The 16092-nt window shown below is 39.5% G+C and overlaps 1 protein-coding gene across 3 annotated transcripts in view; it reads right to left on the bottom strand.

Annotated features, from left to right (window-relative positions):
* Window positions 1-2586: 2586 nt before the first annotated feature.
* RNF2 (ring finger protein 2) overlaps window positions 2587-16092 on the bottom strand; it is a 36867-nt gene continuing 23361 nt past the window's right edge. For 2 of the 3 annotated variants that reach the window (XM_019556678.1, XM_019556679.1), the window contains exons 2-7: window positions 8802-8890; window positions 7878-8038; window positions 6140-6355; window positions 4353-4625; window positions 4004-4175; window positions 2587-3364 (exon numbers count right to left, since the gene is read on the bottom strand). In XM_019556678.1, coding sequence (XP_019412223.1) covers window positions 3263-3364; window positions 4004-4175; window positions 4353-4625; window positions 6140-6355; window positions 7878-8038; window positions 8802-8888 — 1011 coding nt within the window. In that variant the 5' untranslated portion in view covers window positions 8889-8890 and the 3' untranslated portion in view covers window positions 2587-3262. Of the gene's footprint in view, window positions 3365-4003; window positions 4176-4352; window positions 4626-6139; window positions 6356-7877; window positions 8039-8801; window positions 8891-10848; window positions 10995-16092 lie in introns of those variants that run through there. The other variant, XM_019556677.1, reaches the window with a different exon arrangement.

The raw sequence follows: 16092 nt of genomic DNA, 5'->3' as shown, positions 1-16092 counted from the left end.
TAGGGTGCATGCTGCTGGTGGTGCCCATGCCAGGCTGGGCCCGTTCAATGGATCTGGCATGTAGGGCTGGTCTATGGGCCTGATTTGGACAGGGCCTGGATCCAGCATGCAGGGGTGGACCAGTGCAGGTGCTACATGCCCCAGACCTACCCTGTGCTGTATGCAGCCCATACCAAATGCATTCCACACAGTACATGCAGCTGATCAAGTTTGTGCTGCATTGTGGCACTGCTGGCCCAATGATGCAGGTCTGTGGGCCATCTTTTTGACACCCCTATATTCAGACAATGTTAGACTATAAAGGTCAATTTATATAATACAAGAAATTTCTTTTACAGAGTAGAAAGTAGAAAGCTGTATTAAAGTATTATGTTCACAGCATTTTTGCTTTATTATTAAAATGTGAGACATTAGGTATGACTTAGTTTCAGGTGCTGTAACTGTTCAAGTTACCATACCTAACAAGCATAGCGTAACAAAAAAGGATGTAGTTTTTAAACCAGAAGGCATATGAAAGTTGTTCTGAAAAATTAAAATTATTTATAGCACTAAAAAAGTCACAGTGCAATCAATGGTTTAATCAAAACACCTACATTATATATATTTAAAGAACATAAATATTTAGTAAATTCACTATGACAAGAAAATAAAAGGTTTCACATTCTCGCACGGTTTTTTTAAACTGCAGACAAAGAGACATACACATTCAGAGACAGACACAGCTTAGCTTCACAAACATATCTTTAGCTTATAGGGCTGAACATTATCTTAGATATCACAGTAGGAATTTGTTGTTCTGCTGCAACTAACCTAGAAGTTTCCCCATAAAATCTAAGCATTTATATCACAAAAAACCAGGATTATATTTAGTGGACATGCACTAGCAATCTATAAAACAGGACATTACACCAAAAAGTAATGAAGAGAGTATTTTAAAATAAAAACTCTGGCTTTCCCCCTCAGTTTTGGTGTTTGAAAATTTCAGTTCCATGGCACAGACTACAAAAGTTGTAAAAACATTTCAGAAACAAAAGGAAAAGAAGTTATTCAATAAGCCTACGGATTTCTAACACAGAGATGAAACTGACTCGGAAAGCAGTCAGATGGATGTATATTTACAAATGTTAGACTTGACTGACAGAAAAATGGAAGGTTTGTTCCTTCCCAGAAAAAAACGTAAGGATGTGAAAGAGTTAAATGTCCCAAACACTAGAAGCTCATTCATCTTGACTGCAAGTAGGGCATGAAAGAAGGAACAAAACCCTCTTGGTTGAAGTAGAGCAATCCTCACCTACTAGAGCAGAGTCTTTTCCCTTCTAGATTCTAACCCACAAAGGCAAGAAGGCCTCATTAATAAGCCTTAGAGCCAAAAAGAATATTATTGTTGCTACTTCCCCCTAGTACTGAGTTTGCCTTAATGTTAGCAAAGTATTTCCAGTAGGTGTAAATAGAGTTCATGCCAGGAAAAGACAAACACTGTTCAAAGCTCGTGGCAGATGTTATACTTAAAATGCAATTAACCTGTTAATTGCTTCTTAAATTGTAATCTGGCCACTTAATGGCACCACAAAAAAGGAAGCTAGCCACAAAATATTACACAAAAAAGTAATATTTTTTGTGGCTGGTTTTCAACACACTTAAATTGAATGTGTGGCAGGGTTAGTATTCCCTTGGGTTCAAACTGGCCCATGTGTGGTCCCGGCCAGCCAATAATCAGCCAATTGTTAGCTAAATAGAACAGCACCAGGGCCGGGTCAAGCCTCAGTGCAGTCCCAATCAAGCTGACAATCAGGAGATTGTCAGGCACCTGGCTTTCAACTTGCCAGTCCACAGCAAACCTTAGCTCATGATCCCAGGTTCCCCCTCCACTTATACGGAGGGCATGATTGAGATCTGATCCCTTAAAAAAATTAAATTAAATTTAAAAAAACAACAAACCACATATCCTAACCATGCCTGCATTGTTGGGATCATATCCTATCGTGCTTTTAAATCAATGTCTGTCAGAGACCTAACATGCAGATAAACAGTAGCTGCAAAAATCTTACACACTGGCTTACTGTCAAGTTTTAAAAATGTAATCTAAGTTAAGACACTAAGTGGTAAACTTGTCAAGTACTAACATTTTCTTCCAAAAGTGCTAAGCCACATCTGTTAATGCTGTGACTAATTAAAAAAAGAGTACTCAGAGCAGCTTATGGTTTAAGCAGTTCTCTCTATCAAAGCTGAAGCACAGCTATCGATCATGACTGGTAGAGAGGAGGCTCTATAAAAGAGTCATTCCACTGGTGCATTACACCACCAGTACGCCGGAAATTATACAGAGGATTTGCTGCAAATTAAGAGATTTCCAAAAGAGAATACTTTACAGGAAAGTCTCTTCCCAGTAATATCTGTTATTGTATTGGATATACCAGAATTCAGTAATTGTCAGTTACACAGTTAAGCTCATATGCACAGTAGAATTCTGCCATAGAAACCAGATTGGAAATGAGAATGTATGCAAAGATTGGGATGTTCTGTCCAGGAAAACACTTTGCTCTAAAAAAAAAAAAAAAAGAGAGAGAGAGAAAAGAAAAGAAAAATACTAGTGTATAAATCCCACTAAGCAACAAGATTTTTTTTTCTTAAAGTGTCAGAACTTCTTCCCCTAAGTCCTCATATTGGTTCACAAGAGTGTTAATAAATTACCAAACATGCCCAGCTGCCATGGTATGATTACGATAGTAAATACTTTAGAGCCAGAAGTGGCATACTGTTACTTAGAAATATCATTATCATCATCATCAATTCTCCAACATCTTATAGTGATAGTGATTAGTAAACCACTACATTCAAAGCATACTCCCCACTATTTACTACTACTTCAGATTCCTTTTGATCACCCCCTCCCAACGTTCAGTACTTTGAAGGGGCTGCTCTGTGTCAAGGATATTAACAGACCTACAGACTTTCCTGGACTAGATTAAGAGATTCCAAAAGGAACTTCTGCTTCAATATCATGCATTGGGAACAAACAAACAAGCAAGCACATCATTAACAATGGAATGAATCACAAAAGGTCATTCAATCTCCTGGAAAAAAATTAAATTAAAAAATAAAACCCAGAACACTGTCTAATCATATTAATAAGTACAGTATGTTCATAAAGGAGTCTGAAGACATCCCACTTATTGTCCATAAAATAATGGTGGTGCCTCCTTAATATTAAGAAACCATAGCTATAAAAACAGAGTCCCAGCTCAAAGATTTTTTGCAAAGCTTATTTATGTTCCTTTGTTGGTGCGTAGTAGAGTTCCATGGGTTTGTTCACCTTCCAGTACTTCTCACTGACAAGCTCCAAGGAAAAGGAACCATTTAATACCTAGAGGAGGAGAAAGCATCAAACAAGTATGAAGAACAGCTCTATGTTGACATAAAGCAAGTTTATACAAATGCAGTACTTCAGGCACAGTGAATTCAAAACAAGTTAAAAAAAAAAAAAAAAAGCATTGGCATCTGAAATAGGTCAGAAAAGTCCTGAATTAAGTACTACCTACTTTATATTCCTGCCAGTCTTACCAATGCCAATGAAGAAAGGTTCAGAGATTCTGCTGATTGTAAAAAATATTTATATAAAAGTGAAATGTGGTTCACCAATCCAAACATAAACCTGGGCAAGGAACAGTTATACATATACTTTGTGGATGTCTCTGCTTCCTTTCTAGGACAACCTGTAGTTATGTTTGATATTTTTTTTGATAAAGATTATATAAATGTTATATTACTATATGCAATTTTTCTCTCACACACAAATATAGAGCAGTCCACTAGAACTGCTAGCAAAGACCCATCACAGGGTGTCCCAGTCTTTAAAAACAGGATTTATATGCAACTGATGTCAAATACAGAAAGAACCTCAACCAATCACTATAGGATTTGAAATCAAACCAATCTATTGTGCCTCAGACTTAGACCCAAAAATACTACAGCTTTTTCTGAATTAGGCAGAAGATCTACTAACCGTGAATTGGCCATTGGCTGTAGCAATGTATATGGTGTACTGCTTCTCACTGGCAGTGTCAAGGTTCATCTGATTTGTCTCTCCTTTGCTGCGAAGTTCTTCCAAAGCCAATCTGACAGCTAAGTACTTGGACAAGTGATCAACAGTAGCATTACCTGAGGTCTTTATATACCTGCAATGGCAATAAGAGATGCACAGCACATTTGAGTCGGTTTTGCAGCAAAAAGAACAGGCAATAAAATGATTTCAGTTTGTCTGCTTTAGCCTGTGACACTTGTAAAGAGAGTCTGCAATTCTGGCTCCTTGAAGAGCAGCTCCAAGACATAACTGACATGTTGAAGGCACTCACCTAGTCTGTGCACTGTCATCATTCTCCATGAGTGTAGGGTGAGGCCTGAAGACTAGCTCGATTTCACTAGCACCATCCATTACTGGGTCTATTGCCACAGTTGTATTGTTATTGTCCAATTCTAGGCCAGAATCATCAGATGTTTTGGTCCTTTTGTTACTAGGCCCTGCTTCCTGATTGCTGTGTGTTGAGGCATTGCTGCAGTGCGAACTGTCACCATTATCTTCTGCTCCACTGCCATTCTCGATTTGTTGTTTCTTGCCTCTCTGTAGCCTAAACATACGTATTTAAACAAATATGACTTCATCAGCCAATCGGTATTCAGAATTCAAAGGGCTTGTTAAATTTTGATCTGCTGGCTCATTATGGAATTTCTAAATATCATTTTTTCAATCATATGCTACAGCAATTATAGTCAAAAGGCACCAAAATTTTCTAGTGATAACATTACATCTTCAGCAGTATTTTTCTGATACATAATTTTCCATTAACATTAATTTTCTTTCATAAGTTAAGTATTCTAATATGATCAACAGTGAACTTTTGAAGAGATTTGCTTTCTTTTGTACCCATTAGAGACATGAACAGGTTTGTTTTAAAAACATGAGTTCTGAAACCCTAGGTATTAGCACCTTGTCTTCCAGATATTCATTGTAGCCTCAGTTTCTTGTAAACACAGCTCTTTTTTATCCAAGGCTTCAGATTCTTCTGTAAAAGTCCTTCCCTCACTCAACCACATACATTTAGGCGGAGTTATGTTGCTTTAAAGAACTACTGGGTTTATATTAGATCTCAGATTAATGCATCTCTACAACCACATTTGAGACAGATATGAAAATTCAGCTAACTCAAGGCTCTGTACTGTTTCAAAGTGCTAAGCATTTAATATTAGCATATTTTATAATACAGTATATAAACTGAATGCAATACAATTTATGTCATTCTGTACTTAATAATGTACCTAAATGTTAACCCCATGAAAACCATCATCGTAGTTGTTTCAAGACCAAGACATATTATTCTTCGTTCTACAAGGGAAAGGAGTAAGCCCATGCTATTATGTAACTTACATAAAATATTTCTTGTTTAGTTTTAGGTGCATACCTATTAATCCAATGCTACATTATACTATGTATAATTTGCAAGACTCAGAGAAAGCTGTCATTAAAGAGTCCAAGCCCAAGCATAAGACCTATTTGTACACTTTCTCCCATGATGATGGACTATGAAAAACTCCTAACAAGAGTCTATTTACCCAACAGAAAACAACCCTTTCTACTGGTCAAATGGAATTTTGCTGGCAGGTTTAGATAAACATAAAAAAGTTAGAATGTAGACATATTTTAAGGGAGCAAAGGACCAATAAACTAGGGTACTTAATAAACAAGTCTTCAAAGAAGAACTCTGTATTCTAACATCTGGATATACGCTGGGGCACTCTTAAAACACAACATGTTAAGGTGAATCTTTGCCTCAGGTTTACTGTATTATACTATATGGGATCAAAAATATATTGTGATGTCTGTTCTTTTAGTAATATTCATCCTAGACGTTTATTGTGATACTGTTTTGATGTCCATGCTTCACACACAAGCACTGGTTTGCATGTCCTGTCATTCTGTCATCATGGAAGGCGTGGAAAATCAACACAGGAATTTTGCTGGTCAGAGGTTAGAAGTTTAACTTTTTGCAGCCTTGAAAGTTGTCAAGTTTTTGTGATGTAAATTCACTCTGAAACTTAAGTTTCCATTATATGAAGAATAACTGGACTCAGGATGACTCCATACCTGTTCATGGCCTGAATCTTTAGACCTTCCTCAATGCTGTGGCTCAGAGCTTGCTGGTTATTGTGTTTGCTGATCCTTGCTAACACTCTTTCTTGATGAGCCTCATATTCATCCCGACTTGGGTAAATTTTACTGATGAGTGCATCAAAATTTGGGTCTGGTCTCAGAGATCTTTTAGAAACAAGCTTTTTACGACAAGTAGGACACTCTTTGTTTCTAAACAAAAAGAGAAAAGGAAACAGTGATAATCATTACCCATGCCTGTAACCAAGGGTTCTGATTGTAGTGCCACATTTTTAGTCATACCACTTTCCTTACAACTTACTGTCCACAGCCAGCATCTCATTAACATCTTACAGAATAGACCCTTCTGCCTGTGCCTTTGATAGGTCCAGGTAGGTTTTACATTTGCTCAGCCTGGGAAGAAGCAAATTAGTTTTCTTCTTCTTTCTGAAAAGTCTTTAAAATGATTGTCCTAGAAATAGTTATGGTTTATTTAAATTATCTTATATACATATTTAACAGTTCCATGGTCCTACTTACTACAAACCTGTTAATCTGTGCAAAGCAACCTGTCCTTATGGCCATGAGTGGTGTCTAAGGGTCTCCACAGGCTGGGGACCCCTGTCGTATAGCTTCTCAGGCTGTTTTCACAAGGAAAAGGTATGTTCTTAAAAGGAGAAAGCATCTTGGGGAAGATGTGAATGCCATTTTCCACATGAAAATTGTCACCTATTTTGATCTTTACTGTAGTTTTACCTCACTTTAGCTAACTAAAGTTAACAGTGTGCTTTTTTCACTCCCAGTGGAAGAAAGGCCTCTGTCACAGAGACTCCATTGCTGTCACTAACAGTTTTACCATTAATTGACTGGCTTACGTATTATTCTGACTATTAACTAAAATCAAGTTATATGATGGAGACTGCTCTAGCGCTTCCCATTGTATGTTCCACTTCATTTAATAATGAATGAAAATCTTTATCCCTTGATTATCTTCTCACTTCCCTTTCAGGATACATTGGAGTCTATTTGCAGATCATATAAAAATCTATTTGTGTGTCTGTAGCTCTTCTGATTCAGGACAGGAATGTTAAATTTCTTTCAGAACAGTCCAATACATTGGTATCTGGAGGAAATGTAGGCAATTTTCTTAAGCTTAATCATGGAATTCTGAATCAAGGCACAAAAATAGTACAGACATCAAACACGACCAGTCAGGGCAGGTCATGGCACTTATCATTAATATCAACAGTACTAAAAATCAGCAATTACAAGATAAATTTAACCCCACCCCCAACAAGTTATTAAACAGCCTAGACATAAAAAGACACTTTTGTGGTTGCTTATACTACTAGTTATAGATTGGAAAAGGTTCTACTCTCAGAGCTCAGTTCATTTTTGTAAGTGATTTAATGCAGTTGTTTTTCTGATCCTACTTAGGCTTTTTTCTATTTCTTCCCCAAGACCTTACTGTTACCTTGCACGAGGCAATGAAGGAATCTGTATATTGCCTCCACAACATCTGGACTACTATAGCAGAACAAATGCTTGAATTGCAAAATAATATTGGAAGTGTATCATGCACATGGAACTGGCGTACCTCAGTTTCTTGAAATATGCTAGTGGTACCTCTCAACACGTTCCAGCAGCCTCATTGGCTCACTTTGATTCTAAATCATCCTCCTCGCTGCTCTGGAATAAGGAAAGGAGTTTTGCACATGTATTGTTTCTTACATACCCGCTCCTGAGGGCTGTAATGATACAGTCAGCACAGAAACGATGCAGGCATTCTTTTGTTGTCATGGTGTTTTTCAGCATATCCAAGCAAATGGGACACATTAGTTCACTGTGCAGGCTCCTAGGTGACACCACTATTTCCAGGCCATCAGTTATTGCTTCCTAAAATTGAAATGATATTTCAGATATATTCTTTAAAACTACTATGTGGTTATTTTTAGAGAGAGACTCTTAGATAGGGACCTACTCAATTCACAGTTTCGCAGGAATCACGAAATTGGGCATCGTCCATGAAATCCGCAGGAATTTAAAAAAATAAAATAACATACTAAAAATAAAATGGCTGCCCAGTGGGAGCCAGCAGTCCTCGTGGCTATTGTGGCCTGGCTGTACAGCCCATCAGGGAGAAGGGGAGAGGAGGATGGCCTGTATGAAGGGAAGCAGCCAAAATGGCTGCCACCCCCACCCCTCTCTGCTGATTTGCTGACAAGGCTGCCTGTTGTGTGGCGCTGCCCCTCTCCACCAATCAACAACGAGGGGCAGGCTCAGTGACACCCCTGGGCAAGAGGCACGGGGGCCCCGCTGCAATACATCTGTGAAAATGGCAGCTGGCCCCATGATATGCCCATGAAATTAGCTGCTTGTCTTCTCGATTTGGGTAGGTCCCTACTCAAAGAATAGGAAATACCTTTAAAGCAAAAGAAGCCACATGAATACATATTTCTAGTAATGAAACAATTTGTGATTACCTGTATTTTTTAATGTTCTACCTTTTCAAATAGGAAATGATGCACTTTAACTACAGTCGTACAAAAAATACTAACCTCACATTTGAACTAGAACCCTTGCAATTTATACAGAAAGGTATTATAACGTATTTGTATGGAAGACACTTCCATGAAGTTAACTTTCTGTCTTGTATTACCTGAGGTGTCCTCTGCAATTCGTACAAACTGAGTTCCCACGTTTTGCTTAAAGGTTGAGTCCCATTTGTCTGCACAGCCTGAGACATGACTAGAAACAAAGGAGAGAGAAACAGATTATGCATGAATAGCCACAAAATAAAGTGCATCTTACTAAGGCCCAGTCCTTCCCCTTTACACAGGTGATGCTGATTTGGCATTTTCCTAGAAACAGCATTCTCCACATTCCCTGCAGGTAAATTTGAGCTTTTTAATCTAGTAAAACAGAAACCCAAAACAAAGGAGCATCATAAAAAATTCCATTCCCAGGGACTGGAAGTGGCATCATAACAAACAACCAAATACCACTCTCAGTTAGGAATGTACGTTTGTGTTCTTTTTACCAGAGCCATAAAAATACAACCGAGGCTATCCCTTAAGTATATTTTGTGACAAAACAATATCAAGTTTGCTAAGGTACACTACCAACACTAAAAAAAAATCATAACACCCAGGAAATACAGCATTAAATAGGTACGCATAATCAGCATCTCACAAATACAGGCATCTTCTACGTATGAACACACATTTTGGTTGAGCAAGTATGAATTGTTACCATCCAAACTGCCCCCAGAAAACCTCTGCTCTCCAGTGTCAGTGTTCCTGTAGGACTAAAATATGCTTCTGCTTTTTCCCTTCCCTACAAATACATTACAATAGGATTTCCATTTGTAGCAAGTTCAAAAAATCAAAAACCCTGCCACAAATGGATGAGTATTTGTCTGGTGGGGATGGGGGGTGGGCTAGGTAAGACTAATTGGGGTTGGGGGATATTTAGGAGGCTTCCATATGTAGGCCACAATCGCTATTATCAGTGTTAGTCAAATGCCTTCAGTAAATTTATCCTGATCTTATAATTTGTACAGAAAGTACACAGAATTAGCCATGATAAATCTCATCAACACTGCAAAGAGACTAGGGTGGCAAAGGCCAGGTCGGCAAAGGCTAGGTCATAGCAGAAATGGTCACAGTGCAGCCGTCAGATTCCAACAAATATGCAAATTCTACTAAATACCTTTCCACAAGGATACAAAAAAAGAAGGAAAAGAAGAACACTGCTCAGATATGTAAAAATAAGACTATTCTTAGTACTATTCTTCATTTCTCTTGGGTAGTACTAGTAACTAGTAATTCATTTTAGTATTTGCAATTACTTTTTGGCTCTTGAACAAAGTGTACCTTCAAAAAGAATACAGCATAGACTAGAAATATAACTAAATCCTTCTATAATGAGCAGGCAAAATACAGCCTGCGGGCTGGATTTGGCCCACCAGGCCATTCTGCCCAGGCTGCAGGGCCCCTAAAAAATTTAGAACATTAATATTTATCTGCCCCTGGCTGCCTGTCAAACATAACAGGAGGCAGAGGCACTAGGACCCAGGGGGAGCCGGCAGCAGAACGAAACAGCCACAGCACCAAGTCCAGCCCAGCTCCACCCCACCCCTCCCACCCCAAGCCCTAGCCAGAAAGCCTCTGCCTATCAGGGGCTTCTGGCCCAGGACTGGTCCTGCCTCCCTGCACCAAGGGAAATACAGATAAAGGAGGAGCGGGGAGGGAGGCAGACGAGGACTGTGGGCAATCGCCCCAGTCCTCGGGGCCAGCTGAGCTGGCTCTTGCAGTCCTAGCACTGCAGCTGGGAACTGTGTGGTGCCAGCTGGCAGGCAAGGGGAAATCAGGGAACTGGTTGCAGAAAGCGGGGGGGGGGGGGGAGGGGCAGCAAGCGGGTGCACAGAGTGCAATGACAGCACAACTGCCCAAGACTGGCTGCAGTAGCGCAGGAGGAGGCAGCGCCACATGCTGTGACAGACAGGCAAGGCTTCTTTTCGACCACTTGTTCCATGTCTAATGGGTACTAGTCCCTCCACTGCCGCCATCTGCTTGCATGGGGAAAGGGAGGCAGAGGCAGTACCCGCCTGGCTGCTTTCCCAAGGCATTGCACCACTTCCCTTCCCTGCTGGACTGTGGTGCTAAACAATAACTGCAATGCATTACTGGTATAAATATACTTACTGTTTAAAAGTTTAACTTTTCACAACCCTAAGATGGAAGAAATACAGCACACAGGTTTATACCTGTTCTGTTCCCAACCACACAGCAGGAATAAAACAGTCCGTGCCCACTGAAAAGGAATTCTTTGATACGAAATAGTTCTCGGCAAGACAACTATTATAACTAAACAGTAGCTCGGGGCTGGACAGACAGCAGAATTGGGAGATGATAGATTCAGGCTGTCTACTTCAATTATCTGCAGCATAAATATTTATATTGTAAAAAGACATTTTACTTGGCATGAGAGATATACTTCTATGTATGGGTAAGAGAAATGAGACATCCATTTTAGTACCCTAATAGACTTCTCAAATTGACAAACTGCCAATAGCTAATTCCAAACTGTCAGCTCTAAAGCAAACCCATTCCAAGACCCCAGACAAGCACTGAACTGTAGTGTCAAAATCCTGATGGTTTATTGAAATTGTTCTATAGAAATATCCGTTTTATTATTTTACTTAACTATAGCTCTCAAAAAAGAAGCAACCTTACCACCGGGACAATTGTCATAGGTAGGAAATATAGCCATTTGCATAATATTTCCCTCAGTGTAAGCCCACAATTTATACTGATGCTAAAGAGAATTACAGATTTATAAAGGGAGATTAGTGCCTTTCCCTTCAAAGAGTTAAGTTGCATGCTGCTACCACTTACTGTGTCTAATAAGGACACAACCGTTATTACTACTCTCTGTCTGTTTTTAGATGCCACCCTTAGGTGCTTTTAAAGCAAACTCATTCAAGTAACAACCATTTCAACAGCCGGGAGCAGGTGGGAATGAAGGCGCTAGTTCATATGTATTTTTAACACTTCTGCTGTGACATGCCATCGGGCTGCAGCTGATTGAGTTTTGAAAGGATATCAGGGCTTCTGAAAGCAAAATACAATCGAGGACACATGCAATCCAGTTCATTAATTGTCAGCAGTCATAATTCCCACTGTAGCCACTCAGAGGGGGAAAGATGGTGTACATAAAAAGACAAATTAAAAACAGTATAATTTTTATGTACTTGTGTGCTGGGGGGAAGCCAGCACCTGGAAAGCACGTCAGGAGGTCCCTCCCGGCCCTACTCCTCTATGATTCTATGAACTGCATATTCCTTAATTCAGTCAACAAGATAAACCAAGGAAGGGTCTCTTTTTAAAACTCAACAATGTGTTTTGACTTGCCAGGTTGCAGAGGTTTTCATTCAGCTTAACTCTTATTATAAAAGGATTTATAAAAGCCTACATTTCAGAAATTCTCAGTAGACTTCTTAGCCTTATAAAAAGCAGGTTTTTGGGCAAAAAAATGAGCAAGAGAAAAAGAAAAGAAAGGATAACCTTGGGCACAACTTTTTCCCAAATTGCAAAATCCCGAGGATGAATCTACTGAGAATTTATGAGTCTCCTGACCATTATAGTAGCAGTAAGGCTACTCATGCTACCTGATGTGTGGTGGGTATCTCTCCTGCCACATACACACACCAATGACTTGTGTGGACAGATTCAATCATAATGGAACTGTATTGGTACAAGACTTGTCACAGAAATAATCAGGGCGAGTTTGACTTAAATAGATTTAAATCATTAATTAAAATCACGATTCAAATGGCTGGTCAGGAAGCCTCAATTTAATTGCTGTTTTCTACAAAGTGCATTCTTGTTGTTTGATATCCTTTATTCATTTAACTTCTTGAAACTTTGCACTTTTAGAGAGGTAAGGGCTCAACTCTGTGTGCATAAAGTTGAAGAGACAAGACAGCTGATGATAGATAATCAGGTCTCTTATCTCTCATCTTCATATACTGCTGTTAACAAAGATGTTATCTCTGGAGACACAAATCCACAATTTGAGAACTGAAACTATGCATCACAGAGATGCTTAATGGGATCTTCTAGACAGAGCACTGAGTCCCACTGGGTACAGTGTTTTCTTTAATCTTTACTAATCTATAGAGGAACCTCTGGGAACCCCTTAAGATTGGGCTCCTAATATAGTCCGTGGCCTGTTGTGACCTTTTTAGAAAAGTTTTCTAAAAAGGTCACGATTATATGGTCTCAAATAGTATATAATTAGACATTATAATCCATATTCCATTATAATATCTTTGAGCTTCAACATATCTTAAATTTAAACCATTTTTATATAGGTTCATTTTTTTAAAAAAGCATCTTAACAAAAAAAATTTTAAAAAATATGATTAAATAAATCTGATTTTAAAAAAATTCTGTTTTCATTTTTAAAAAATAGGTGATTTTTATCCACCCTGGAAACAATCTCTGTCTGCCCTATATAAGCAGCAAGCACATCTTCATCAATACTTGTACTGAAATACTGCTTAGAGCAGTGGTTCTTAGCATCTTTAGACCTGTGGCACTTATCTCCTCACACCTCACGACATCCTTCAAAAGACATCACAGCACCTCAGGGGACCTCAGCACCCTGATTGAGAACAACTGGCCTGGGAGCCCCAGGCAGGTCAGGACAGCCATCTGCAGTACTGTGCTTATCACTTTGAAAATACGGTCATTCACAAGTTAAGAGTAATAAGATGTTTAAAGTTACACAAAAAATACAAAGAGTTTCACACTATCTGTCTTCACTAGGGGTAGTCACCCATTTTCAGGAGAAAAACTGAGAGTGGGGGGAGGGAAGAGCATGGGTTTCCTTTACCAGAAACATTTCTAGAATTAGCAACATGGTCAATCTGGGCAGACTTGGATACAGCAGACCATTTTTCGCTAGATTTACCATCTACCTTGCAGATAAGCCTAACAGGCATTGCACCACTTCAACACATTTCAAACTCTCTCCAGCAGAGCAGTTCTGTACAGACTTCCCTGATCAACACATGGCCTATTTTACTTATAAAAGATTTAGAGATGACACAGGAATACCGGTCTGTTTAAAACACTTTTCTATTAAAAAAGCTAATGTGGATTAATTACTAGTAGACAAACTTCAAGGGGGAAGGTGCCAGTATCTTCCTCAGAATGGTTAACAAGCAATTTCCAATCTATGGTCAGTAAGCCACTTCTTCACAAAGATATGTACCAAAAAACTATTCCATCTCCACTGTTGGTGTGTGGAAAGGAAATGGCTCACCATTTTCAGACCATCTTCCTTGCTCTCTTTCTTAAAACAATGTAAATCTGTTTTAGCCAAGTCAGCAGTCTCCTGTCATCCAGGCATAGAAGCATGCATTCCAGTCCATGCTACTTATTTCATTTTTGAGTGCAGTCTAGGATCCTAGGCTTCAGTTAATAAATGCCTCTGTCACCATGGGTATATTCTTTGTCTCTCACTCTCTTCAAACCATCCCAACAGCTGGAATGCTATGTAGACAACCCCCAGTTTTGTAAGTCTTGCAGCAGGACCTACCTAACAAAAATATTTCCCCTGGGTCTTGCTAGCTATAGGGTGCCTATGGTTTGACAACAGTCAGGATATGTTTAAGCTTGTGAAGCAATACACCACTATTGGGCTAAGAGCATGAATTAACTCCAAGAAGTCTTATGTCGGTATTATCAGACAGAAGGCAGGGCAGAGTGGAACTTCAGGGCACATCTACACATACACATTAATGCACAGTGGCCTATTCTACTGTGCATTAAAATGCTGCATAAAACCTGTGCTAATATGCAGAGAACAGGCTTCTGCGCATTGTCACCTAAAAAACATGCACTTGTGCTACTATGCATTAGCACGCTCTAATTTGCATTTATTTAGTACTTCATATTGGAGGTACTAAATTTAATGCGCATTTGGAAAAGTATGTTAATACATGTGCAGATGCATCCTTAGAGATGAACTAGTTCAGAAAGGTGTAAGCTTCCATAGGTAACAGTTGACTTAATCGGATGTTATGAATAAAAACCTTGCAGGAAGCAGGGGTCCTAATAGGAGAACACAAAAATCTTCTTTTCTGGTACTATAGTTTTATTTCATCTAGATTATCAGGACTTTTCATTTAAACTATAAGAATAGTAAGGCAGTGGAACAGACTACCTAGGAAAGTTATGGAAGCTCCTTCCTTGGAAGTATTCAAGAATAGGTTGGATGAACATTGTTCAGGGAAGATCTAAGGCTAACTAGATTATCCCTGGAGTGTGCTGCTAAAAGCAACAGTTGGAAGATAAGGAAGCCCCTGTATATGCATTGCTTGGTAATTACACAAAGAGCTCTAGAGCCTAGAGCAGACAGAAATTGGAGAGGACTATGCTCAGTAGCAAAAGAATGAAACAGCTCTACAACTGGCTTGGTTAAGGAGATTAAAGAGCTGAGATAAATTTACAGAAGGAATAGGATGAACAGAAAGAAGAATTCTGACACTTCAGTTGGGTTGAAGAGTTTTGTTTCTGGTTCCCAGGTTACAGTTCACACTGGACTGTTTGGTTCCTCCCTCCCACACCCCAAATGCTTCTAGACTGCTGATTGCCACATGGGGCTGGGAAGGAATTTTTCCCCTCCTGCTGCTGCAAGTGCCAGGGATATCTCCTCACTTCTCACCCCCAAAACAAAATCTTCCTCAGAAGCACTGCATGTCCGTTGCAGCTAAGGCTTGGGATTTTGACTGAGGCACGCCAATACTGCTGCTGGAATAAAAAAAAACTTTAAGGTTCCTGGCTGGAGGACCTTGTGCCACCACTCAGGGTCAGATCACCACACTTGTGTCCAAAAGAAATTTTAACCCCAGCCAAGCTATCATGGACTGTGGAAGAGTTTGCCTTCCTCTAGAGCAAGGCACATGATACTCTTCCTTAGATCTCACAAATATATTTAACAGTTACCTCCTGTCATTGCAAGTTAAGGTTCTTAGTATTTTGGGGCATTGTACCTGATAGTTGTGCCAAATACTGGTTATGTAGTTTTAAGAACAGGTTAGGCAAGCACTTGTATGCAATTGTTGTCTAAACCATAATTCTGCGTCAAGCAGAGGGTTAGAGTCCATGACCTCCTGAGGTCCCTTCTAGCTCTATTTTTCCATGATTTTATAGATTTTTCATAGACATTAGAGCTGGAAGGGACCTCAGAAGATCGAGTCCAGCCCTCCACCCAAAGGGCAGAAAGTCAGCTGGGGTCATAGGATCCCAGCAAGATAAGCATCCAATTTACTCTTGAAGGTGTTCGATGTAGGTGCTCGAACCACCTCCAATGGCAGGCTGTTCCAGACCTTGGGGGCTCGGACAGTAAAGAAATTCTTCCTTATGTCCAGCCTGAAA

This window comes from Crocodylus porosus, unplaced genomic scaffold, assembly GCF_001723895.1.
Source record: "Crocodylus porosus isolate Cpor-Errol unplaced genomic scaffold, CroPor_comp1, whole genome shotgun sequence".
Taxonomy (NCBI): Eukaryota; Metazoa; Chordata; order Crocodylia; family Crocodylidae; genus Crocodylus; species Crocodylus porosus.
This window is presented reverse-complemented; position numbering and strand designations above follow the sequence as displayed.